The 23,704-nt window shown below is 35.8% G+C and overlaps 1 protein-coding gene across 3 annotated transcripts; it reads right to left on the reverse strand.

Annotated features, from left to right (window-relative positions):
* Positions 1–948: 948 nt before the first annotated feature.
* On the reverse strand, positions 949–23,008 carry rmp24 (ribonuclease MRP subunit p24). 3 transcript variants are annotated; one of them, XM_055220349.2, is made up of 6 exons: positions 22,888–23,008; positions 22,699–22,795; positions 18,608–18,627; positions 18,035–18,228; positions 1,828–2,012; positions 949–1,744 (listed from the first exon to the last, which is right to left on the reverse strand). In XM_055220349.2, exons 1-6 carry the CDS (start codon positions 22,991–22,993, stop codon positions 1,597–1,599), a joined length of 750 nt encoding a protein of 249 aa, XP_055076324.2. In that variant the 5' UTR covers positions 22,994–23,008; the 3' UTR covers positions 949–1,596. The 3 variants fall into 3 exon arrangements, with proteins under 3 accessions (XP_055076324.2, XP_073714328.1, XP_073714329.1); XM_073858227.1 differs by having other exon boundaries at positions 1,828–2,009; positions 18,026–18,228; XM_073858228.1 differs by having other exon boundaries at positions 1,828–2,009; positions 18,026–18,228; positions 22,931–22,949.
* Between the last annotated feature and the right edge of the window lie 696 nt (positions 23,009–23,704).

Raw genomic sequence — 23,704 nt, forward strand, 5'->3', positions numbered from 1 at the left:
AAATAAAAGTCTCATAACATTGGAGACGAAATCTAAATTGATTAAAGATTAACCTAAATGAATCACTATGATATACTTCAATAAGAAATTTAATGTTAATATAATGTACTACATTAGAAATATACTGTATAAAAACAAAACAACTCATTTTTTTTAGAATATATTTTTAAAAGATTAACCTAAATGAATCACTATGATATACTTCAATAAGAAATTTAATGTTAATATAATGTACTACATTAGAAATATACTGTATAAAAACAAAACAACTCATTTTTTTAGAATATATTTTAAAAAGATTAACCTAAATGAATCACTATGATATACTTCAATAAGAAATTTAATGTTAATATAATGTACTACATTAGAAATATACTGTATAAAAACAAAACAACTCATTTTTTTAGAATATATTTTAAAAAGATTAACCTAAATGAATCACTATGATATACTTCAATAAGAAATTTAATGTTAATATAATGTACTACATTAGAAATATACTGTATAAAAACAAAACAACTCATTTTTTTAAAAAATATATTTTAAAAAGACCCTGGAATTATGTGGCCGCAAATAAGTTATGTACTATTCTTCATGCCCATATAAAATAAGGCATATTTGTGAGTGACCCTGGACAATTTTTTTATTTATTTTTTAAATTAAGATTTATACATAAACAAGCTTTCCATTGATGCATGGTTTGTTAGGATAGGACCATATTTGGCCAAGATACAATAATAAACTTAATATCCTAGTGATTTTGGGAAATTTGGACACACACTGTATTTTTGGCTATTGCTACAAAAATACCCATTGTACTTACTACTGTTTTTGTGACTCAGGGTCACATTTATATATTAAATTAAAATATTTAATCATCTTCTACAATACTGTATAGTGTTTTACTAAAATGCAAAATGCCTGTTGAGACAAAATAAAGAGACAGAGTTGAAAATACTTATTTAATGAAAATATTTCATGACAAATACTGTTATTTTAATTGCACTGTGAATGAAAAATATTATGAAAAAAGTATAACCAATAAGAAAAATATCTTTGGTCTTTGTTTTATAGCTTGAAGGCATATAGGCCATCAAAATGTAAACATCCAGAAAACCCAGCCGCATTCTTATTTTAAGGATGTAAGCCAGGACTATACCAATACAAAATTGTAGCATTGATGCAAAAGTATGGCTACAAATACATCTGCATGGAAAAAATAACATTAACCACACAACAGATATAAAAGTGTGCTTTAAAGAAAAAACCAAAATGGGCAAAATGGAAGTAATGCAAACATTAAAAGTCACAGCATAGGTCTTAATAACACTTAAATATACAACACACTCCTACACAAGACAAATGTTATATCACTTGTCCACAAAGATCCAGAGACAGACACCTGGCAGAAGAAAGACAGACTTTCTGTTTATTATAACCCTAAGGTATTGGTGTCTGAGTGAGTTTGATAAACCAGGCTATAGTGACTGCTCCACTAGATGGCGTAGTAACACATGAAGAATCACTGTGATCACCAAATCAAACTTGATGCACTCAAAGTAGGCCAGAGCCTCTTCTCGAACAGCTTTGAGATCTTCAGAGAGAGGAGAGAAAGTCTTTCAGACCACCTTTCTTGCTCTCCTGCTTGTCCTCCAACATAAGGAGTTTCTTGAGTCGGGCGAACGGTGACGACTTCGCACTGCCCGACTTTGACGACGAAGAGCTGGCATTTGAGGACACTGACCTGTGAAAAGAAAAGTGATAGTTGTAATAGATAATACGAAATAACCTTGGTGTGATGTCAGATTTTGTCTAAGTGTAGCTTACTTTGGTGTTCCACTTGGTGTTTTGTTTGAAAACACAGACTTTGGAGTCGCCTTGTTAGCCGACTGTGGAGTCCTGCGTTTGCTCGCACTCCACGGTGTGCCGCGGTTCTTTGACAGAGAAGCCAAAAATTCCCTGTTTGCTCCCGGTTGTCTGGACATCCTATTACAGGTGTAACAAGTGGCCATCTATGAAAAGACATTACACAAGAGAAATCAAATTTTTTTTCTTCATAAATGCTTTGCATGTGCAGCTTTATTGGTCAGTTATGGACTGTCTGTCAGAGTAAATTAATAGAGAATCTAAAAAATGATCACATTTAAAATTTGAAAAGATAAAAGTTAATGTTTTCATAAACCTTAAACCAAGAGTTACAGCCATAAACACATTCAGAACACAAAAAGCTATTTATTGTTTTTATCTGGATATATTCCTGTGCTAACTATAGCATTCATACAATGATCAAGAGTTGATGACAATACAGATCACATGTAAACGTGAGCTCTATTTACAGGCCATAGACATACACAGATGACCGGAGGCCACTCCAGAGAGCCAGAAACCGCCAGAGACAAGCGCTAATTTAAGCCCACCAACCACTGGGGCTTATAAACATAAACTCTGATACTTGACTACTACACTGTATGCTCTTCTATACACAGACACACTCCGATACTCAAATTATTGCATTTATTGTCATAAAAACCTGCCAATATCATTACAACCTTATTAATATTAATAAACTATACATAAGGATGTGCACAAACTGAAACTGGTTTAATTCTGGTTTATACAGAAAGTAAACTCACCGACACAAAGGTAGTCATTCTTTAGGTTAACTGGTGGCTATTCAGATGATGCAGGCATACAGTTGAAAGTTACAATGTTTACTACAGCACCCTTCATGTCTGGAGATATAAAGAGCGAGCGTAGCCAATCGGATGCTGCGGGGGTGGAGTCTGAGTGAGTCATTCCTGATTCCCATTGGTTGCCAAAGGTACACTCTGTCATTTCCTGGCTGAGTAAATACTTGGTGTTTCGAGACGGTCAGTACGATTTTAGTACTGTTTGATCTTACAGAAATTATATTATACTAAATATTAGACACAAACTCCAAAGTTTGAGGACTTGACATAAAGTACACTATAGTTATGTAGACAGACACGAAACACCAAGTATTTAGTGCGAGCTGTGATTTCCTAGCAATCCCTTATAAAATTCCACAGAAACTCGCACACGGGAACATGAAATTCGACAGAAACTGGGACATAAACACAAGATTTATATCAACACAGTAATAGCAGTTTATCTTCAAGTAGTGCCAAGACATAAAATATGGACTTGAAGTTATCTACAATACATGAGAGGAAATTTATCTAAAGAAAACAATTTGATAAGATTAGATAAACACACAGCCCTGCTGAAAAAAACAATAAAACCTTTACAGAAAATTCTAATGGTTTCCATTAAAATACCAATAGGAACCATTAGCTTTTACCATTAAAACCACTACACTGTAGTGTAGGTGTGGGCGATATGACCAAAATCTTCTATCACGATAGGATTAATCTTATATCATGATAACGATATGTATCACGGTAGAGTATTAACTTCAAGTCCATATTTTATGTCTTGGCACTACTTGAAGATAAACTGCTATTACTGTGTTGATATAAATCTTGTGTTTATGTCCCAGTTTCTGTCGAATTTCATGTTCCCGTGTTCGAGTTTCTGTGGAATTGCATATTCCCGTGTGCGAGTTTCTGTGGAATTTTATAAGGGATTGCTAGGAAATCACAGCTCGCACTAAATACTTGGTGTTTCGTGTCTGTCTACATAACTATAGTGTACTTTATGTCAAGTCCTACACCTTTTAATAAGGTTTAAATCTTTAATACCATAGAAATGTCCATAATTTTCACAAAAAACATATACACGCATAGAAAGAAAATAAAAACAAACAAAACACAAGCTCTCTGAATATAAACAGTCAATGATATAAGAATGATAATAAATAATTATGCATGTATGTATAGGCCTATATATGTTTTTATTTAAGGTAGAAACGTGATTTAATCAGGAGCAGTGAGAGATTTTCTCTCAATGCTGTTTGATTAACACGAGTGACAGACAGGAGCAAAATTAGGTAACTTCCCCTTTAAGACCAAAGTCCCGATCCAATACACTGTTGCACATACGCTTTCTCTTTTAGCTGTTTACTTTCTCTTAAGACCTAACTGGTCGTGTTTATGAGGATGCTTGCAAAGACGGGAATTTTGACGCATATGTGTATTTAAGGCCAATAAAGCGGAAAAATGCTCACAAGCTTAAAGGATTAGAACATTTTCTTAAAAAAAATCCAGATAATTTACTCACCACCATGTCATCCAAAATGTTGATGTCTTTCTTTGTTCAGTCGAGAAGAAATTATGTTTTTTGAGGAAAACAAGACAGGATTTTTCTCATTTTAATGGACTTTAATAGAGCCCAACATTTAAAGGCAGGGTAGGCAGGAATTATCTAAAAAACTCTTTTACAAGTTTGTCTAAACTGTCTTTATATACAAATGCATAATCAAAATGCAAGCACTCTAAAAAAGAGAGTATAAAACTCGAGTGTCTGTAGACCTCTCACGACTGTGTTAAACACAGCTAATTATTTCCATCCGGGACGAAACATATGATTAGCTTGCTCAAATATCACTCTCTCTCGCGACCATGGCTCCACCCGTTGCTATGGGATCTGCCCAGACATGCGCACACCCGATTGATTTGAACGTGCACAAGGCAATAGGAAGAGCAATAGTACAGCAGAGAGAGAAATAGCACTCACAACTCACAGAAACTGCATTCACATCTTACAGTACCTGTATATCCAGTCAGCGAAGGCAAAAAAGGAATAAACGAAGCAATCAAACGAGAGTAAATATCGCGTGGCTTTTCCTCGAGTCGATGATGCAGTAGCGGTATTGTCTGAGGAGTGTAGTCCTCGTCAGAGTCAACAATGCTTTCATCACAGAAACTCTTCCATGCAAAACACTGGCTGAGTGAGTACTAAAAGCCATCCGTTTATAAAAGCCATCTGTTTATATTCCTAGTGATAAAGTTAGGTGTTTTATTACATGTGATTGTGACTTGATGTTATTACATGCACCGCGCTCCTTCCTCTCCGTTTGTCTGAGGTAATTCGCGCGTTCATGTGTTTTGGGGGCGTGGCTTAAGAAGAAACCCAGAAGGGAGGGGGTGGAGTGAATGGAAAAGTTAGCTGTGTTAAAAACAGTGCTGAGGGGTCTGCGGACACTCGATTTTTGTGCTCGCTTTTTCAGAGTACTTACATTTTACTTGTGTATTGATATATAAAGTCAGTTTAAACAAATTTGTAAAAAAAGTTTTTTTAGATAATTCCTGCCTATCCTGCCTTTAATACTTAACTCAACACTTAACAGTTTTTTTCAACGGAGTTTCAAAGGTCTATAAACAATCCCAAACGAGGCAAAAGGTTCTTATCTAGTAAAACGATTGTCATTTTTGACAATAAAAATAACAAATGTACACTTTGAAAGCACAACTTCTCGTAATGTAGATCCGGTCGTGATGCGCCAGCTGACCCCACGCAATACGTCATGACGTCAAGAGGTCACAGAGGACGAACGCAAACGCCCCAGTGTTTACAAGTGTCTTGGAAAAGGACCGTTCCTACGTTGTTGTATGTCAACTGATACTTATTAATGTCTTTGTGTCAGTTTATTGTTTAAAATTGTCCGCAAATGTGCGTTTTATATATGTAACACGTGACCTCCCTACGTCACCACGCATTTACGTTAGGTCGCGCTGGACCGGACCTAGACGAAAAGTTGTGATTTAAAAGTACATATTTTTTATTTTTCTTGTCAAAAATGACAATCGTTTCTCTAGATAAGACCCTTATGCCTCGTTTGGGATTGTTTATAGTCCTTTGAAACTCCGTTGAAAAAAACTGTTAAGTGTTAAGTATTAAATGTTGGGCTCTATTAAAGTCCATTAAAAGGAGAAAAATCCTGCAATGTTTCCCTCAAAAAACATAATTTCTTCTTGACTGAACAAAGAAAGACATCAACATTTTGGATGACATGGTGGTGAGTAAATTATCTGGATTTTTCTTTTAAGAAAATGGACTAATCCTTTAATGAGCAGCGGTCGCGCGACTTGCGCGCTCCTCACAGACACAAAAAACAGCAGTTGCGCAACTTGTCCGCTACTGACACACAGAAAGAACCCACGCATACAGATCTGTTGTCTGTTTTTCTGGCTTAAAATAACTTGTTTTAAAACTACAGTGCTTCAATACGTGTACAAACGTTACGTTTTCGCGACCACGCGCACAGGAGCGTGACGTGGGCGCGTAACCTCGATAGAAACGATAGTCCAAATTCTCTACCGGTTGACAAATTTCTACCGGTTAATTATGTCTACCGGTTTATCGCCCACCCCTACGTGTGTTTTGGGCCATATTCCATTAGAACCAATACAATTCCCAATAAATCCAATAGAATTTTCTGTAATGGTTTTATTGTTTTTTTTCAGCAGGGTGTGATAAGATCAAATTCCCAATGTACTTCTAATAAACGTCCCAAAACACTTTTGTTTTAACTACAGTCCTATAGTAGTTAGTTACTATACCATCCAAACAGCTTCCGTGGAAAACATGATATCAAGATAATAGCAGAAATATAAAAATACCACCAACTACTTAAGCACGTCTTGAAAAGTCAAGTGCTTATTAAGACAACAGACTGTTATGTCCCTTAATATCCATCATAGTCTTAATATAGCATATTCTCTACTATAAACATCCGGCCATTAAACAGTCATAAACATGAGGCTTAAACTAATATGCCCCGTCACCGCTTAACTGGTAATGTATCTTTGGGATAAACATAATGTGAAACATAAGAGTGCACTGACGGGCGGATGAGAGAGATGGACAATAAAGAGCAGCATTCCTGACCGGGGGTAAATATACTCCAGGGTGTACTTGGAATAACTGATTAAGCTCTGTTTGTTTTGACTTAAAATAAAACTATTTAAATTAATAATTAATTTCAGGTTTTTATAGCTATGTTATGGTTGTAATGTAATGTAGGTTGGTTCTTTAAAATTAATGAAAACAAAACATTACTATATAGTTATTGGGTTCAACAGTTTGTGTGGATGACAAGTTAAAATGCTGTTAAAATGGGGCAGTACCTTTTATAAAATGTCCTAATATGAACAGATTTAGGTACAGATATTTATACGTTTGGTACCTTTGAGGTACTAATATGAACTCTTTAGGTACAAAGGTTTGTACCTATATTTCCGACAGTGCAGTACTGTGTCTTTATGCAAATAATTTGTGATAATAGTAACCCTACATTTAAAAAGCAAAAGATATCTATAGTAGGAGTCTAAGTAACAAATGGTTTTGGTTGTGATGATGATGATGAAGTACTTGAGCATTACTGACATTCTAAGGGGCCAGTCACACCAAAAGCGTTTATGGCAGTTGCAGGCACCTTTTTTGAATGATATTCTATGGGCAGGGCGCGTTTGCGCGTGGTTTATGCAAACGGCGTTTTTTTGCCGCCTGCCGCGCACACGTTTTTTTGAAGGAGCGCTGAGAGCGGAGAAGCGCCCGACGTCATTCGCGTCTTTCCATTGTCCAATCGAATGAGGGGAGAGGCGGGCCTTACGTTGTGGTGAGGGAAGTTTACAGTTGCTTTGAAGAACCGGACACCACTCGCTCACTCTCTCCTGTGTGTTTGTGTACCTCTCACCCTCAAACAAGGTCAGAGCAAGCGTCATCTTTTTAAAGTTTCAGCTAATATGACAGTTAGCAGCAAAAGAGTGCTCATGCTTCAATGTTTGATTGACAAGACAGCTGACTCGGTGGTTGCTTTGCAATATGAAAAGCCGCATCGCACTGCTCTTTTTTTAAAAAAGGCAGTGCGTCGCGCCTTGCATTTGCAAGCGTTTAAAGCGCTTTTGGTGTGACTGGCAGCTAAGTGGGTACACAAAAACGTTTGTGACCGTTGAATAAATCGTTTTTCTTAAAGTAATGCTCAGAGTTTAAACTTACATTTAAAGGGACACTCCACTCTTCCTGAAAATAGGCTCATTTTCCAGCTCCCCCAGAGTCAAGTTGATTTTTACCGTTTTGGAATCCATTCAGCTGATCTCCGGGTCTGGCGGTACCACTTTTAGCATAGCTTAGCATAATCCATTGAATCTGATTATACCATTAGCATCACACTCAAAAATAACTAAAGAGTTTCAATATTTTTCCTATTTAAAACTTGACTCTTCGGTAGTTACGCAGCAGATGAAAATAGTCCCCTTATTAACTTTCAATAGCAGGGGACTATTTCAGGCGCTGCGTAATATCAGTGCGCCTCCTGCAGTAATGTTACATACAAGTAACAAGTCCTTGATTATTACACCAGAATGAGAGTATAGTTCTTAGCCATATCAGTCTAGAAAATCACAACTTTTAAATTTTCTATCGGTCTTAGTACACAATGTAACTACAGAAGAGTCAAGTTTTAAATAGGAAAAAGATTGAAACTCTTTTGTTATTTTTGAGCACAATGCTAATGGCTTAATCAGATTCTATGGATTGTGCTAAGCTATGCTAAAAGCTCTAACGCCAGAACCGGAGATCAGCTGAATGGATTCTAAAACTGTCAAATCAAATCAGGACTTTGCAGTTCGGGCGGCCCGCCTTAGCTGGGAAACCCTACCGCCTTAGCTAGGTCATCAAAAAAAAAATTAGCTGCACAAAAGGCCGTCAAGTGCATCTCGGAGAATAGTGCGGACGCGCTTCAACACCGCGAGTGTATACACGCGCCACACAGACGAAATGAGAGAAAGACGTGGACTGTCACTGTCTGGAGGATAGCCAGTTGATAAAACGTGTGTCCGTGAGAACTGTATGTGGACTTATGTTTTGGGTTTATTTAAGCCTGTTATTGTATTAGTATATAGTTCTTGCAAATTTATTAAATTATATAACTTTATTTAAGATAATGTAATTAATAGTGAGAAATAATCAGTTTTTACAATCTCCGTGCTATCTATAATCGTTCGCCAGAGGTTCTACAACATCTGCTTTAGTTTGCGTTTATTAACCCTTTAGTTTCACTTCATCAAGCAGCTATTCCCATTAGATGTATCTGTTAAAGACATTTAATTCATTAATAATCTCGTATGTGTTCATTTCTGTCATAGTTTCTTCAAAATTAAGTTATTTGAGTGTTTTTAATAAAAATATTTTCATTTTCATTATGACGCGTACACCCCGCCCCTTTGATTGCCACACCCCCGGCCCCGCCCAACCCTACCACCGTAACTATCAAATTTTCTGCGGGAAACCCTGCAAATGTTTAACTCTAGGGGGGCTGGAAAATGAGCCTATTTTCAAAAAAAGTGCAGTGTCCCTTTAACAACAAAGCAGCTGAAGATGATTTCTCCGGTAACCATCACCATCCCACAGATGGTGACTTAACTTGAGCTTAATCCAAAACACTCCCTTAACTATCTGAAGCATGTGTTAAATTGGAGGTCAGGTGCACAGACTGCTGACTGGTGACTAACACAAGTCAATGTGTGTTGAGTGATGACTGAGGCAGAGCTTTGATGATCCTCTTCCTTCCCCTTTCCAAAAATCCACGTAAACACAATTACACACCAGCCCCTCTTGAGAGTATCAATAACACAAAGTCAAACAGCCACAGGACAACCTGATCTCAAGACATTCATCAGGAGCAATTCAACAGCCGCATGTGATCTCAGCTCTGCCAATTCGTGCCTATGAGAATTCATGAGGTTATTTTGAACATTCTTACACTAGTGAAAAACTCTCCCAAGAGATTGATGCAATCATTTAAGAGCAGCTGTTGATGTAGAGATGGTAAACAAATAGGAAAAGCAAAACAGAGAAATAATGGCAGCATATAGATGAATGGTATGCAGGTTGAGCGGTCACACACAGATTGTCAATATCGCTAGAGATTTCCAATTTCATTTTAGACTTCACTTCAAAAGCATGTGACCACTAGAGTGAAAATGCATATGAATAATATGAATAAAAAATTTCCCCTAAATGGCAGCATGATACGCCATGCCATCACAACATCATTACACAAACACACAGGGTTATTTTCAACCCAGCATTGCGTCAAAAATGGATGAAGATAAATATGTGTGGGTTGTAATTTAAAAAGTTTCAACAAAAGGCTGGGTTGATTTCAACCAATTATTGGGTCAAATATAAACAAATTCTGAGTTAATTTAATCCAACAACTAAGTTTGTCCCTTTTTGATCCAGCGCTGGGTTAAAAAATAACCCAGCATTTTTTAATGCGCATAGAAGCTTTGTAAATGCTACAGATAAGAGTGCTTTAAACAGGCTTTCACTGAGCCATCACTCACTTCCTAAACATTTACTAACAATTTCTAGTCTAGCAGATAGGCTCTTTGTTTTCTATTAATATGTCATCAGACTCCTGAAATACCCTCAGCCAGCAGCCAGAAACCGGACTAGACTGCTCTGACCTTGCTGTTGAGACTCGAGCCCTTCATACACAAACCAGACCAAGTAATGTGTGTGTTAGCTATTGATATGTGGAGAGATCAATCTACCATCTGGGCAATCGATCTGCGGTGCACCCATCCCCTCTCACCAACATGGAAAAGCTATAAAAGGCATTGTTCCCTAAGGGGAAAAGAATGTCACACAAACCGACCATCATATGCAGACTGGGTAAAGTCAAAACAGAACTTCAAAACAGCACAGACGCTTCCTGAAAGGATAAAAGATGCACCTACAGAAAGTATCTGCATATTATGAATGCATTTCAAATCCTACACTGCAAAAAAATTACTTTCTTACTTATTATTTTTGTCTTGTTTTCAGTAAAAATATCTAAAAATTCTTAAATTAAGATGCTTTTTCTTGATGACCAAAACGACCCAAGAAAATAAGTCTAGTTTTTAGACCAAAAATTTGTGTATAAAACAAGCAATCTGCCAATGTGGTAAGCAAAAAAAATCTTGAACATTTTTCTTAAACACTAAATTCAAGAAAAATTTGCATACCCCATTGGCAGATTTTTTGCCTGTTTTAGAATTTTTAGATATTTTTACTGAAAACAAGACAAAAATACAAAGAAAGTTTATTATTGAAAATAATTTTTTGCAGTGTATCAATGTATTTTCTTGACGTGCAAAATGACCTAGGAAAATAAGTCTAGTTTTTGGACAAACAATATAAAATTAAAGAGAATTTGTTCCCAAAACAAGCAAAAAATCTGCCAATGGAACAAGGAACATTTTCTTGAATGAACTGTTTATGAAAAAAGTTAACTTATTTCAAGAAAAATTTTCTTATTTTATTGGCAGATCCTCTGGCTTGTTTTAAGCACAAATTCTCTTTAATTTGATTTAATTTTTTTCTAAAAACTAGACTTATTTTCATAAGTAATTTCGCTCACCAAGAAAATACATCTTAATTTAAGAATTTTTAGATATTTTTACCAAAAACAAGCCAAAAAAACTAAGTAAGAAAGTCATTTTTTTGCAGTGTATAATGTATTTACACTGCAAAAAATGATTTTTCAAAAAATGTATTTGTATTTTTGTCTTTTTTTCAGTAAAAATATCAAAAAAATCTTAAATTAAGATGCTTTTTCTTGATGAGCAAAACGACCGAAGAAAATAAGTCTAGTTTTTAGACCAAAAACATCAAATGTAAGTCATTTTGTGCATAAAACAAGCAAAAAATCTGCCAATGGGGTAAGCAAAAAAATCTTTAACATTTTTCTTAAACACTAAATTCAAGAAAAATTCAAGAAAAATTTGCTTACCCCATTGGCAGTAGAGCCCTGTATTTCAGCCCGAGCCCGACGGGGCCCGACCTGTTTACGCCCTTCGGGTCGGGTTTCGGGTTTCACAGCCAAGGCCGCCTTAATGCACGGGCTTACCTGGGCTGACCCAAGTTCAAGGGCCTCCCAAGTTTGCGTTCATGACGAGCTGAAAATGTCATATTGTTTTGTAACTTGTCGGGTTTTCTGTCAATCACTCTAATTGCACGTTACATGGCTGCTGATTGGTCTGTTGTAACTTAACGTGAAATAAAATGTCAGCGGGACGCACCTATAGCCGACAGCTTAGGGCTGGCGGCAAAAAGAAGTCCTGCGGATATTTTTTGCTATCTGGGACGTAACATATTTTTTATTCCGCGTAATGTAATTAAGTGCGCGTTGTCAACTTGACATTCCTGCACGTTAGACTGAGTGTGACAGAGAAACGGGAAATAATCCACAAACAAATGAAAGAGTAATATCTGAAATTTCATAATAAGCACTAGAAATGCTTCTTTGCTATCAGTGTGATAACTTTTTCTTTCAAATAGTTTTATTTCTCTCAGATCATTTAATTTATCGCATGTAATAAAGACGCATATCTCGCTCCATACAGCTCTCTCTCTCTTTCGTGCGCGCGCTCGCTCGTTCGCTCTCTGTGCTGGTGCAGCTGAGTCTCTGGCATGCAGAAGTCTCTGACCCGTGCACAAGAAACTGTGCAGCTAAATTAAGAAAGGAGTTCCCGCATATAATGATGTTAGTTGTTATAAAGTTTAAGTTTACTCGCGTTTATATCAGTGACGCGTGCGCAGCTGGAGCGATGTAGTTTGACGCAACGTCAGCTCACAGTACACACATCTGTTGGTAGAAAGACGAGAAAGAGACGCAACGGTAAAGGTGCAAGTCTAAGAAAGTAAAGAGCGACAAAACCATCTCAAATGATCATCCCCTGATAGCACCATTATAATCTCAGTATCTAAAGATCTTATATACAGGTATGTTTCCTGTCTGTCTTGTGCATATTCATACTTGGTCGTTTTACATGCTTATGTATCAACACGTATGCATAAATACTAAATACAATGCATACTATATCTTCAATAGCCTACAAAATAAATCACTGATTAAAAAACAAGATTCTGTCTATAAAGACTTAGGTTTTGTTATCATTAATGCATTTAACAAGATTATGTCTATAAAGACTTATCTTTTGTTATCATTAATGCATTTTCACTTAACTTATTATATTTTTAAAACTGTGGTGAGCAGCATTTAGTTAGTGAGTGGCAATTTTCTGCAAATTATATTCCAAAAACTATATAAACATAAAGCTTATAAACATATAAACTTTTACACATTTTGGTTTTATTTTCACCACAAGTTGCTGTGTGTGGTTGTTAAATGAATCTAATGTCTTGTGTTTATGCTCAAGTGGACTCAGTGATATGTTAATAACAATATTATGGTGTTTTCTGGCTCAGAGAGGGAAAACTCACTGTTGTATGTCTCGAAAGAAACTAATGCATTTTGTGATGTAGATTACCTAGATATTACACTTAAAAAAGAGACTATAAATCGAGGGGAAGGGGGGCCTACAAAACCTCTTAGCCCCGGGGCCTCACATTAGGTTAAGGCGGCCCTGCTCACAGCAGATACGCGGGCCGGACCTCGGGCTTATTTAGGCTTCTCCATCTTTTTATATTTTTCAATTTAATTAAAAGAACCTTTTGACAGACATTGATGATTGCAAAACAAACATAGGACGACGTTTAACCTACCGCATGAGTCCGCTACGCACAGCCACACATTTACAATGCAGCTTTTGCGTATAACAGCAGGACCTTCAGCGCACCCTTCAGCGCACCAGGAAAAATTATAAATGGAGTACTAGATTAAAACCTTGGATACTGTACATAATCTATGCAGACAGCATCCAAGACATAATCTATTAAAGGCTTCTCCCTGTATTAATTTCGTGTAAGAAGGCTGTGTCTTTATTTCTTGTTTGTGTATGGATAGACTTTTTTTCTTAGTTTAACTGTTGGATGGATACATATAGCCATGTTCTGTGGTAAGTCCTTACATTTAAAAAAATGTATATGCATTGCGAAGTTGTTAGATAAGGCAACATTCATGTTTATTCTGTTTCATGTTTATTTCGTTTCGTTTTATATAGCCCTTTTTATTTTTTTATTTCTGCGCCCGTTGCAACTGCGAGCAGCAGAGCAACCTGCCTTCGCTTTTTAAAAATATAGTGTGTTTATAATAAACGTTTAAACTAACATTGTGATATGCTGAAAATCTATATTTTATATAGTTGTGATTATAGGCAAGTGAAGTGTTGATTTGAGAGGCTCAATTCATCAAACATGTCGTCAACTTGCTGTCGGCTGCTAACCGCTTATAATAAAAAACTTTAACAAACAAAAAATGCTCTAAAATGTTAATAAAAAAAGAAATATAACTATTTTGCCATTTAAAACAAAACTGAACTGCTTTAATTGCTGCAAGAGTACAGCTGTACAAGCTGTGTAAGGAGTTATGTTTTGCTATTTCTGCGGATTTCTTTTGCAAAATCTATGCGGAATTTTGCAGAATGATTTAAAATGTTTTAAAACGATCCGAGAGAATGTGCGCTGTGAATATTACAAAACAATAAAATATTTTATAACTATATTATACATTTTATTAAAGGATTACCCTGAATTAAACTGGACCAACATGAACCAACAGATAATGGATAATGTGCTGTCACGACCAAAGAGTTTTATATAAATTACATATATTACTGTCTACAGTGTAAGAGTAAAAAGAAAAAGCTTCTCATAATGAATGTAGTGTATAGCAAGATAATTTCATCAGTTTAACAACACAATGTTTATATATTTATCTTGTAAACGGATTTGAAATAATAAATAATTGTCACGTCACGTAGCAAGAGAGACGATAGAGATCTCATTAACTTCTCCGCAGTAAGTTTTATTTCAAATTCAAGTTTACATATTAAATAGGCTATTAAAAAGTTTGTGTTTCTCTCATAAAAACCTCACAGCAGACAGCACAGACGTCTACTCACAAACACACGCAATGCAGTGATGCGGACACAGATTCCTAATGGGGAGAATTAAAAAGTTCGGACTCGGGTCGGACTCGGGCTGAGAATTCTGATAAGCTGTCGGACAAGGGCCGGGCTAGGGCCTAAGCGTATCGGGCCAGGGCCGGGTCAGGGCCTAGATTTCCGGCCGTGCAGGGCTCTAATTGGCAGATTTTTGTTTTATGCACAAAATCACTTAAATTTGATATTTTTGGTCTAAAAACTAGACTTATTTTCTTGGGTCGTTTTGCTCATCAAGAAAATGCATCTTAATTTAAGAATTTTTAGATATTTTTACAGGAAACAAGACAAAAATACTAAGATTTTTTTTCTTAAAAATCATTTTTTGCAGTGTAAACAACTTAGTCAATTACTGGCCACGATCTACTGCAATAACGGATATGCATTATTTGATGTGTCTCTGACTTTTTTTTTAAGTACAAAAACAGAAAATGCAATTACATCAAAGCTGCAACAGCATTTTAAATGTCTAAATCTTTAAAGAAAGCAATAACACATTGTAAAGTAATGACTTAAGGTTTATTGTTAACTTCTTGCCTATAGTACATATCTTTGTCACATCAATATAAGTGTTGTACGACGTTAATTGATTCAGCAGCTGCTTTTTCCTTAAAATCAGCAAAGGAAATGCAAATAAGTCTGGGTTAGTTTATCACCAACATGGTGAGGTATATTATTTGTGTTTTTAACTCTTTTGTGCAGCATATACTGTATATGCAAATTGTAAAATACAGTATAGCCTACATATATAATGTGTAAGGGTACAATGCCACCTAAAATTCTATTGTAAACTAAGACTCTGGAAATATAAAAAAGCCATGGTGAAATGCAACAATATTTTTAAAAGAACAGGTTCACCTATTCATTTCAAAAATGAACCTAGAAAATACACTGGTGGATACACTCAGGTCTTAATCAAATGCAAGTAAACGGCATAATGTGGGTTAATGTATGTCTATTTATAACAGGGAAGATGAAACTGACATTAATCCAGTATGGCAAGCCAGTACAGAAGATGATGTTTCAGATGCCTACTAAAGACCCAGTGAAGCTGTCACAGGCCACCAGCATGCCAAGCATTTCCACACCAATAGTCTGGGTCACGGTTCCTAATTCAAAAAGCTTATAACCTGTGAGCAACCCCAAAGCCCTCATTCAACTTGAATCTGTCTACTGGATGGGAATAAAAAATATGAATTACTAACTTACCACTGAAAAATTATGATGATTTGTGAATCAATCAGAGATTAATTGTAAAGAACTGACTTATTTATTACCATCTCTATGAGTTGAGGGGAAGCTTTAATACAATTTGTATTAAATGTAAATGTAATCCAAACACGTCCTGCCCTCTCATGCAGCTAACACTGTCTCCAGCACAATGGGAAAATAAGCAATAGAAAAAACCCTTTTGAACCCTTGCTCTCTATCAAGTTCATTCAGTATGCCAAACCCTTTCCTTCCCGTAGAGAAACGGATGCTAGCAATGCGTGCACAATCTACCAAACTTACACATACTACATACCCCCCACCACCCAAAAACACAGGCCTTGCTATATCACAAACCCACAGCTATGCATCGGTGTAAAACAGCACGTAGACCAACATAAAGGTGCTTTTGAGGGTTAAAGGCGCTCTAAGCGAATTGACGCGTTTTAGACCATAAAACATTTTTTGTTACATACAGCAAACATCTCCTCACTATCTGCTTGCTGCCTGTCCGCTGATCAAACTGTAAAAAAACGCAATCTCTGTAGACAGCTCAGGCTCGACAAACGGCAATATCAACATAGTGGCCAAACCTAGCACAACAAAACATAACAAAGTGTTCCAGACAATAAACAACAAGAAGGATTTGGGGGTGGGGGTTGGGCGTGTTCATGAAAGCACGGACGGGAGAGGGAGGGGGAGGCGTTAGCTACGCTCCGTTTGTTTGAAAACAGTTCAAACATCAACAGGAAGTGACGTCGCACATTATTCGCTTAGAGAGCCTTTAAACACTACAAATAAACCCATCCTCTCTAACCCATACAATCGTTTAGGTCATTTGTCAATTCCACCAAAATACAACCCACAGAAGCATTTGAAGAGTTTTTTTAATTGTTCAGAAATCTAGTTTTTTGGTTGTGCATTCCAATTAATTTCAATGCAACTGCAGTTGGTTTGTTTTGATTTAAACCTTCATAACTTAAAAAATACAGCTAAGTAGCATCATAAAACAAAATAATAGCATGATAACATAATAATAAACATGTTTTGACAAAAATGTTAAAAAATTGATTTATCTCGTTTTGCAACGAAAATCTTCATTTACTAAATTAGTGTCTATACGGGCAGCAGGTGAAACTTAATATATTAAGGTATAATTTTGCAAAAGATGACATGTATTAGGATAGGATTGGTAAATATATTACACATTACCCTATTCAGGCATTTACACAGGTCGTAATTAGCTGCTGGCCACTAGGGGGTGCTTATCCATAAAACATAACTGTACGTCGTAATAAGCTGCTCGCACAAACAACCTATGGGGTCGTTATTTTTGGAGGACATCATATTTTGCGTCAAATTTCGGAAGTTGGGTCTGAAAATTTTACTTCTACACTTGAATAGATGGATCCAGATAAACGGTGTCCAGATGAAAGTCATTTGTGGCTAAACAAAAAGCATTTCTATGTCTTATAAATGAAATTCTGACCAATAAAAAGATAATAAAAGTGTGTGATAATCTATAACCATAACTTCAAAAAGGAAATGTGTGCCCTGGTGAAATTGTTAGTGTTTCACAGCCTACCCTGCAGTTCTCTAGATTATTCCTATGTACACTTCACATTGGCCACATACCGATCTAAGTGGAAAACTGCCTGCAGGGCCACATCAGTGATTCTGTTTGCTGTCTACCAAAGACAGACGAGCAGCCATAATGCAAATAATACACAAATAAATATAGCAGGATACGAATCTACATGTGTATAATCTGTAGATATAATCTGTAGGTTTCGTCACAATAGACTTTTCATTCCATTGACGCTCATTCATATGTATGCATGCAAATGCAGCTGACCGGAAATGTGGTTCGATGTATATACAGTACTGTGCAAAAGTCTTAGGCCACCATGGCAGAATTAGATTAGTTGTTTTTGCAATGTTATAGTGATCATATATAATCAATATGTATATGTATATATATATGTATGTTGAATGGACCTCATCAATACATTAGAGGCTCTCTTAAACTTCTGGAGCACTATGGTCTGTTCACTGCTCAGTCTCTTTCCCATCAGTTCCTGCTTCAAAAGTCTTCTGATCCTTGCCGTGGGCGGCCGCTTGGGTCGCAGACGCACCCGATGGTTGTCGGGCTGTCGCCATTGGTAACAGTATGGACAAAGCACAGAATCTGACAGGGCGGGACCTGGAAGAGTAAAAACATAGTGGCCATTGGTTTTAGGCATGGCAACTAGTTTAAATAAAACAGCTGATGTTATGCTCTATTCTGAGGACGGTTTGGTATTTCTTTTATGTCTTGGACTGAACAACTTTTGCAATATGTGGTCACCCTACCCTGCCATTGGGCCGCCTTTGAGCTTTGGGGAGGGCTGAGTAATGGATTCTAGTTTCACATTAATAAGTGTGGTTAGCATTATTGGCTTTAGCTTTGGTTACTGTTCTTTTCAAAAACTAATCTGTCGTCGGGATGGTCTTATTAAAGACTAGGGAATAACAGATTGGGCCTACTAAAACAAGCAATTTAATAATAATGTGTATTAATATAAATAAAAACCATAACTTACCTTTCTTCTGATGTTGTCTCCTGTAATACAACAAGTAGTATAAGAGTTAGTCTTTAAACTTAAGACATTAAAAAAGTTACACTTTCAGATGTTCACATACTGCAGCTTCTGAATAATTTATAAGGTGGAGGTCTTGCTCTCAGCTGATAAAGTTTGTTTATGCCTTGTGGGTTCCTCCATAGGAACAGTATTTAAATAAATTCAATATTCATCTGGTTTCTGGAACACTAAATGTCCTGTGAAATACTAAAAACTGCAATTCATCACAACACTTTAAAGCAGGGGTACACTACACACTGGACATCAGCATCCTCAGAGCTTATGATCAGGATTTACCCTAAAGGGCTTTAATTTCCCCTGAGACATTGTGTGTATGCACTCTATTTTGGTACATGATGCTATTTTGACTACCTTTATTGCTTAAGCTTTGTAATCCATGCCAAAATTGCTTTGCATGGGCTGCTGTTGCCGTGTGGCACGTGCGTGTTAATAGGGACAGGTTGGTATTTGGCAGATTGTGATGTCACAGCGGATGACTCACAACATGCCATAGAGCCTGGGACAGACACTTTGGCCCCAGAGCCGTCAAATGGGTAGTGATAAAGTACAGAGAGATATCTGCCAGCCAACAGCCAGATTTATGTCCCATTAAACATTACAATGGGGGAAGAAATCAATTAGTTCCATAAATATTCTAACAATTCTGTTGAAAGATAGACAAAATGCGATATTCACAAAAACATTTTATTTCTGTCTTGATCAGTTTATTGTTTCATTTAATTTTTTTTTTTATTAAATTTATTTTTTATACTATAACACATAAAAATTTAAGTAGGAATCAAAAACGTGTTATAATATTGTTATTATTGATTTAATAGTTATTTATTTATTCTTTTATTATTTATTTATTATTCACACATAAAATCATTATATTTTAGCAAAAAATGTAAAATTACCGTACTTTCCAGACTATAAGCCGCACCAGAGTATAACGGCGCAGTCACACGGGGCAAAAGCGTTAACACTTGATGGAAGGCTTGTCTGAAGCGTGGCCAACAGCCGGTCTTCCATAAACGTAATTGGCTGGCTCTGCCTAGGTTATTTGCATAAGGCAATCTGATTGGCTGACGCTCAAGTTGCCGCTTGAAAAGTTGAGAAATGTTTAACTTCTGCCGCGAGCAACGGCAGTGACTGGGATCCACAATTCACTTCGCCAAAGCTTGATGTCATCCAATAAAAGTGAATGGGAAGCGTCAACGCTTACGCCCCGTGTGAATGCGCCGTAAGCCTTCATTCAAAAATGCATCATTAAGACGAAATAACATATAAGTCACAGTGGACTATACGTAGCGTTTATTAAGAAAATAATATCACAAAATCCAAGCCGAAGAACAGACAGGCAAGTTATTCAACTAAACAATAGCAGACAGAACAGCAGGCTGAATAGATGTCTGTACGTTAAAGTAATATGATCAGTAATCAGTTATTTAAATGATAAACAACAGCATACAGAACTTACCTGGAAGGTTGAATAGGCTAAATTATCCCAACAAGCCAACTAGCGTGAAGTTCCCATACTCGTCATTCCACAATACTAAATCCATTAAATTACATAAATACAGAAACAGCATATAGCGAACTCTTGCGGCTGTAGACGGTAATGTTGTATCTTGCCTCATAAATGTCAAAATTAATTCATACTGACTTGCAAGGCCCACTTGACTATAAGACGCATGCAGCACCAGCCAAGTTATAAAAAAAACGCGGCTTATAGACCGAAAAATACGGTAATCACAACATAAACCCAGACAAGGTGCCTTATTTTGCAATGACTAGTTCGGGGGTTTTCAAACTGGGGTCCTTTGAATGTCCTTTGATTTGTCCCCCAGAATGTTTAAGGGGTCCCCAGAAAATTGCAAAGAAAAGATTAGACAAATATTGTAAAGATCTACTATATAGCCAATCATTTGGAAACAACATGCTGTCTTTATAATATAAAATTACTTTAGTTTAGTATTTATCAATTTTAATTTTTTTTAAATAAAAATATAGATAATACTTTAGGATCGGCAATCCTCATTACATCATATTTTGAGGTCCTTCCCATTATAAAGTTTGAAAACCCCTGGATTAGTTTACTGTCCAAACATATAAAATAAACAAGTTAACAATCACTTAGTATTTTTAATTTGTAAATAATTCAATTGTTTTTTTGTTTTCCATTTCCTATTTTTATTTTGACTGAAAAGGTTTGTGTTGAAGGCTCTTTTATGTAATATAACCACCACATGCCTTATTCAGTGAGGAACCTGATTAAAATAATTTCCCTGTTTAGTGCGTATCCTTTGAAGTGCTCTATAAACAAAGACTAACCACTTTTAATTTACAAAGCGCTGTCTCAAGAAGATTATATAAACAATGACTTTTAGTAATGCCACAACAAGAAAGTAAATAATGCCCATCATCACCATTCAAATCCACCTATCTCTAGCGTACAGTGAGTATACTGTAGTAAAACACAACAGAGTCTCGACACCTGTGGCAGCTGTTGTGAATGATTAATTCAACAGGGCTTAACATGGATGGTTTTAAATAAGTACAAAACCCTTACACACTTTATCAAAGGCTTGACATGGCACGCATACTTTCAGTTAACTGATTCCAGTAAATTACACACATGTACATGGTGAGTCAGTACAGTGATGCCCTATAGCAGAGCAAAACAAGTGGACTAACACTTGAAACATGCAGCTTGTCGACCATCTAGTTTACAACACACTTAATCTAGGATGCCGATCATGCCAAAGCCCAAGGCTGAACTAAATCTGAAGACAAAAACATTGAGTACACTCCAATAAACCACAGCCAGATGATTTGCAGTAAGGGTTAACAAGGGTCTGAAGTGTTAGATGTTTAAAAAAGCAAGATGAAATTCTTCATTGACCTTTGTGTGTGTGTGTGTGTGTGTGTGTGTGTGTGTGTGTGTGTGTGTGTGTGTGTGTGTGTGTGTGTAAGATGCTGAAAAATTGAGTTGGTTTAGTTGCTCTGGAAGTAAACATCCAAATCTATTTAATTGTCTGCATGTATAGCTAACAAAGCTAAAGCATCAAAAATAACATCATATATGTGTGTGAACTGTGAATAATAATTATGTATGTGTGTATATATATATATATATATATATGTGTGTGTGTACACATGCATGTATAATTTTAAGAAAAAAAATATATTAAGTATTTTTATTTTTATATAATATAAATTATACATAAATATACAAATGTATATGTACACACATGTAAACATTTCTTAAATACACATGCATGCATATATTCATTTATACAAAGTTATTATACACACATATATATGATGTAAACAGAAACTTTTATTCTGCAATTGATTAATCGTGATTAATCGTTATGCAACCCTAATATTTACACAATAACACAACAGACAATAACAACATAGGAAGATTGAGACTGCAGGTTTCCTTGAGCTCTGGAAAAATTTCACTTTTGCATTTAGGAATATAAAGGAGATTACATAAAACTAAATATAATTTACATTGTAAGGAAATGTATTTGTAGCTATTACTATGTAATATGGATGATATGATAGGTTTACTATAATGTTATTTATGTTATGAAGTGGTGTAATATATTAATTCTCATCCCTTTTTACTTCAAGGCCCCCATATTGCCCAAAACAATATTTGAAGCCCCCTCAGTCTATTTTCTACCCAATAAAATATTATAGAGCTTGGCATGACTATGTTTAGTATATTTTCATTAATAAATTAACCAAACAATAAGAAATATATAGATTTTTGGTTATTTTATACTATTTTAATGCTTTTTTGTCTTATTTTGAACAAATTTAAGTCATCTTAAGGCCCCTTGGAGATCTGTTGATAAACACGTTTGTAACAGAATATTGTAAATTGGTAGTGGCCTGTCATCTACTGGTGACTAAAAGCACTACAACTGAAGTTATGCTAGCTGAAGAATGAACAAGAGTAGATAGTAAAGCATGTAAATAAACACAAATGATGAGACGTGTTAATACATACAGTAAGAAAATACAAACGTACTTACATAAGAAAGCGTGATTGTTCAGGACAAATGTCTTTGTATATCAGCGAGGCTTTTTTTAAAAAGTTGTAGGTTAGCGACTCCGGGTTTACATCCATGACTGCTTGTAAAACAAAACGAGACGTCTAAAACATACAAAGTATAGAATATGATACTTTTATATTGCAAAATTTTGTCAATTTATGTGACTACAGGAAAATAGTGCCACTCCATCCGCAACATGCTTCACTATTACCCAGGATACCCCGCGCCGAGAGCAAGGAATTATGGGAGTATGAGTTTTAATGATAAGCGCCATACTGTGCACTAAGACAGCCGTGAATGCTGCAATAAATCATCTTAATAATATAAAATGTCGTTTACTCAGACGGTGGCTGAATTATATATTATCTATACCAACTTCCATAACAGTGTTCATCACAAATTTTGTTTGTCTCTTACAGATCGTGAGTTCAAAAAAGTCTACTGTGCTGAATTAGATAAAAGAAAGGTGGTTATAAGTGCCAATTATCTATTGCATTTTTATTGGAAACAAATAGAAAATACTAAAATGCATTATTATAATTATATATTATAATTAATTATTTAAATAATTATCAAAATAAAAAAAGAATACAAATTATTCAAATAAAAATAAAATAATTAAAATTTTATTAAAATTATTAAAAAATAGTTTTATTAAAAATAATAAAATATTATTAATATTATTATTAAATGTCATAAATGGAATAATTCAACAACCAGACCCGAACTTTTAATAAAGAGGGAAAACTGAGGGAAAATTGTGCAAATTATTAGGCTACTGTAGCTGGGGGACTTAAATAACCCATTTAATATGCCATGAGGACAAACCCCTCCTGGGCCGTTTGAGGCGTCGTTTCTCATAGATCACAGAGAGGAAATAATAATCATCACACAGACGCAAATGCCCAGAGGCGCTGCGTCTATGAAACTAGAGAAAGCTGTTCACGTTCACTCTCACCGGGCGCGCGCTGGCAGAAGGGGATAG

The sequence above is a fragment of the Misgurnus anguillicaudatus genome, chromosome 20 (genome assembly GCF_027580225.2).
Source record: "Misgurnus anguillicaudatus chromosome 20, ASM2758022v2, whole genome shotgun sequence".
Classification (NCBI taxonomy): Eukaryota; Metazoa; Chordata; class Actinopteri; order Cypriniformes; family Cobitidae; genus Misgurnus; species Misgurnus anguillicaudatus.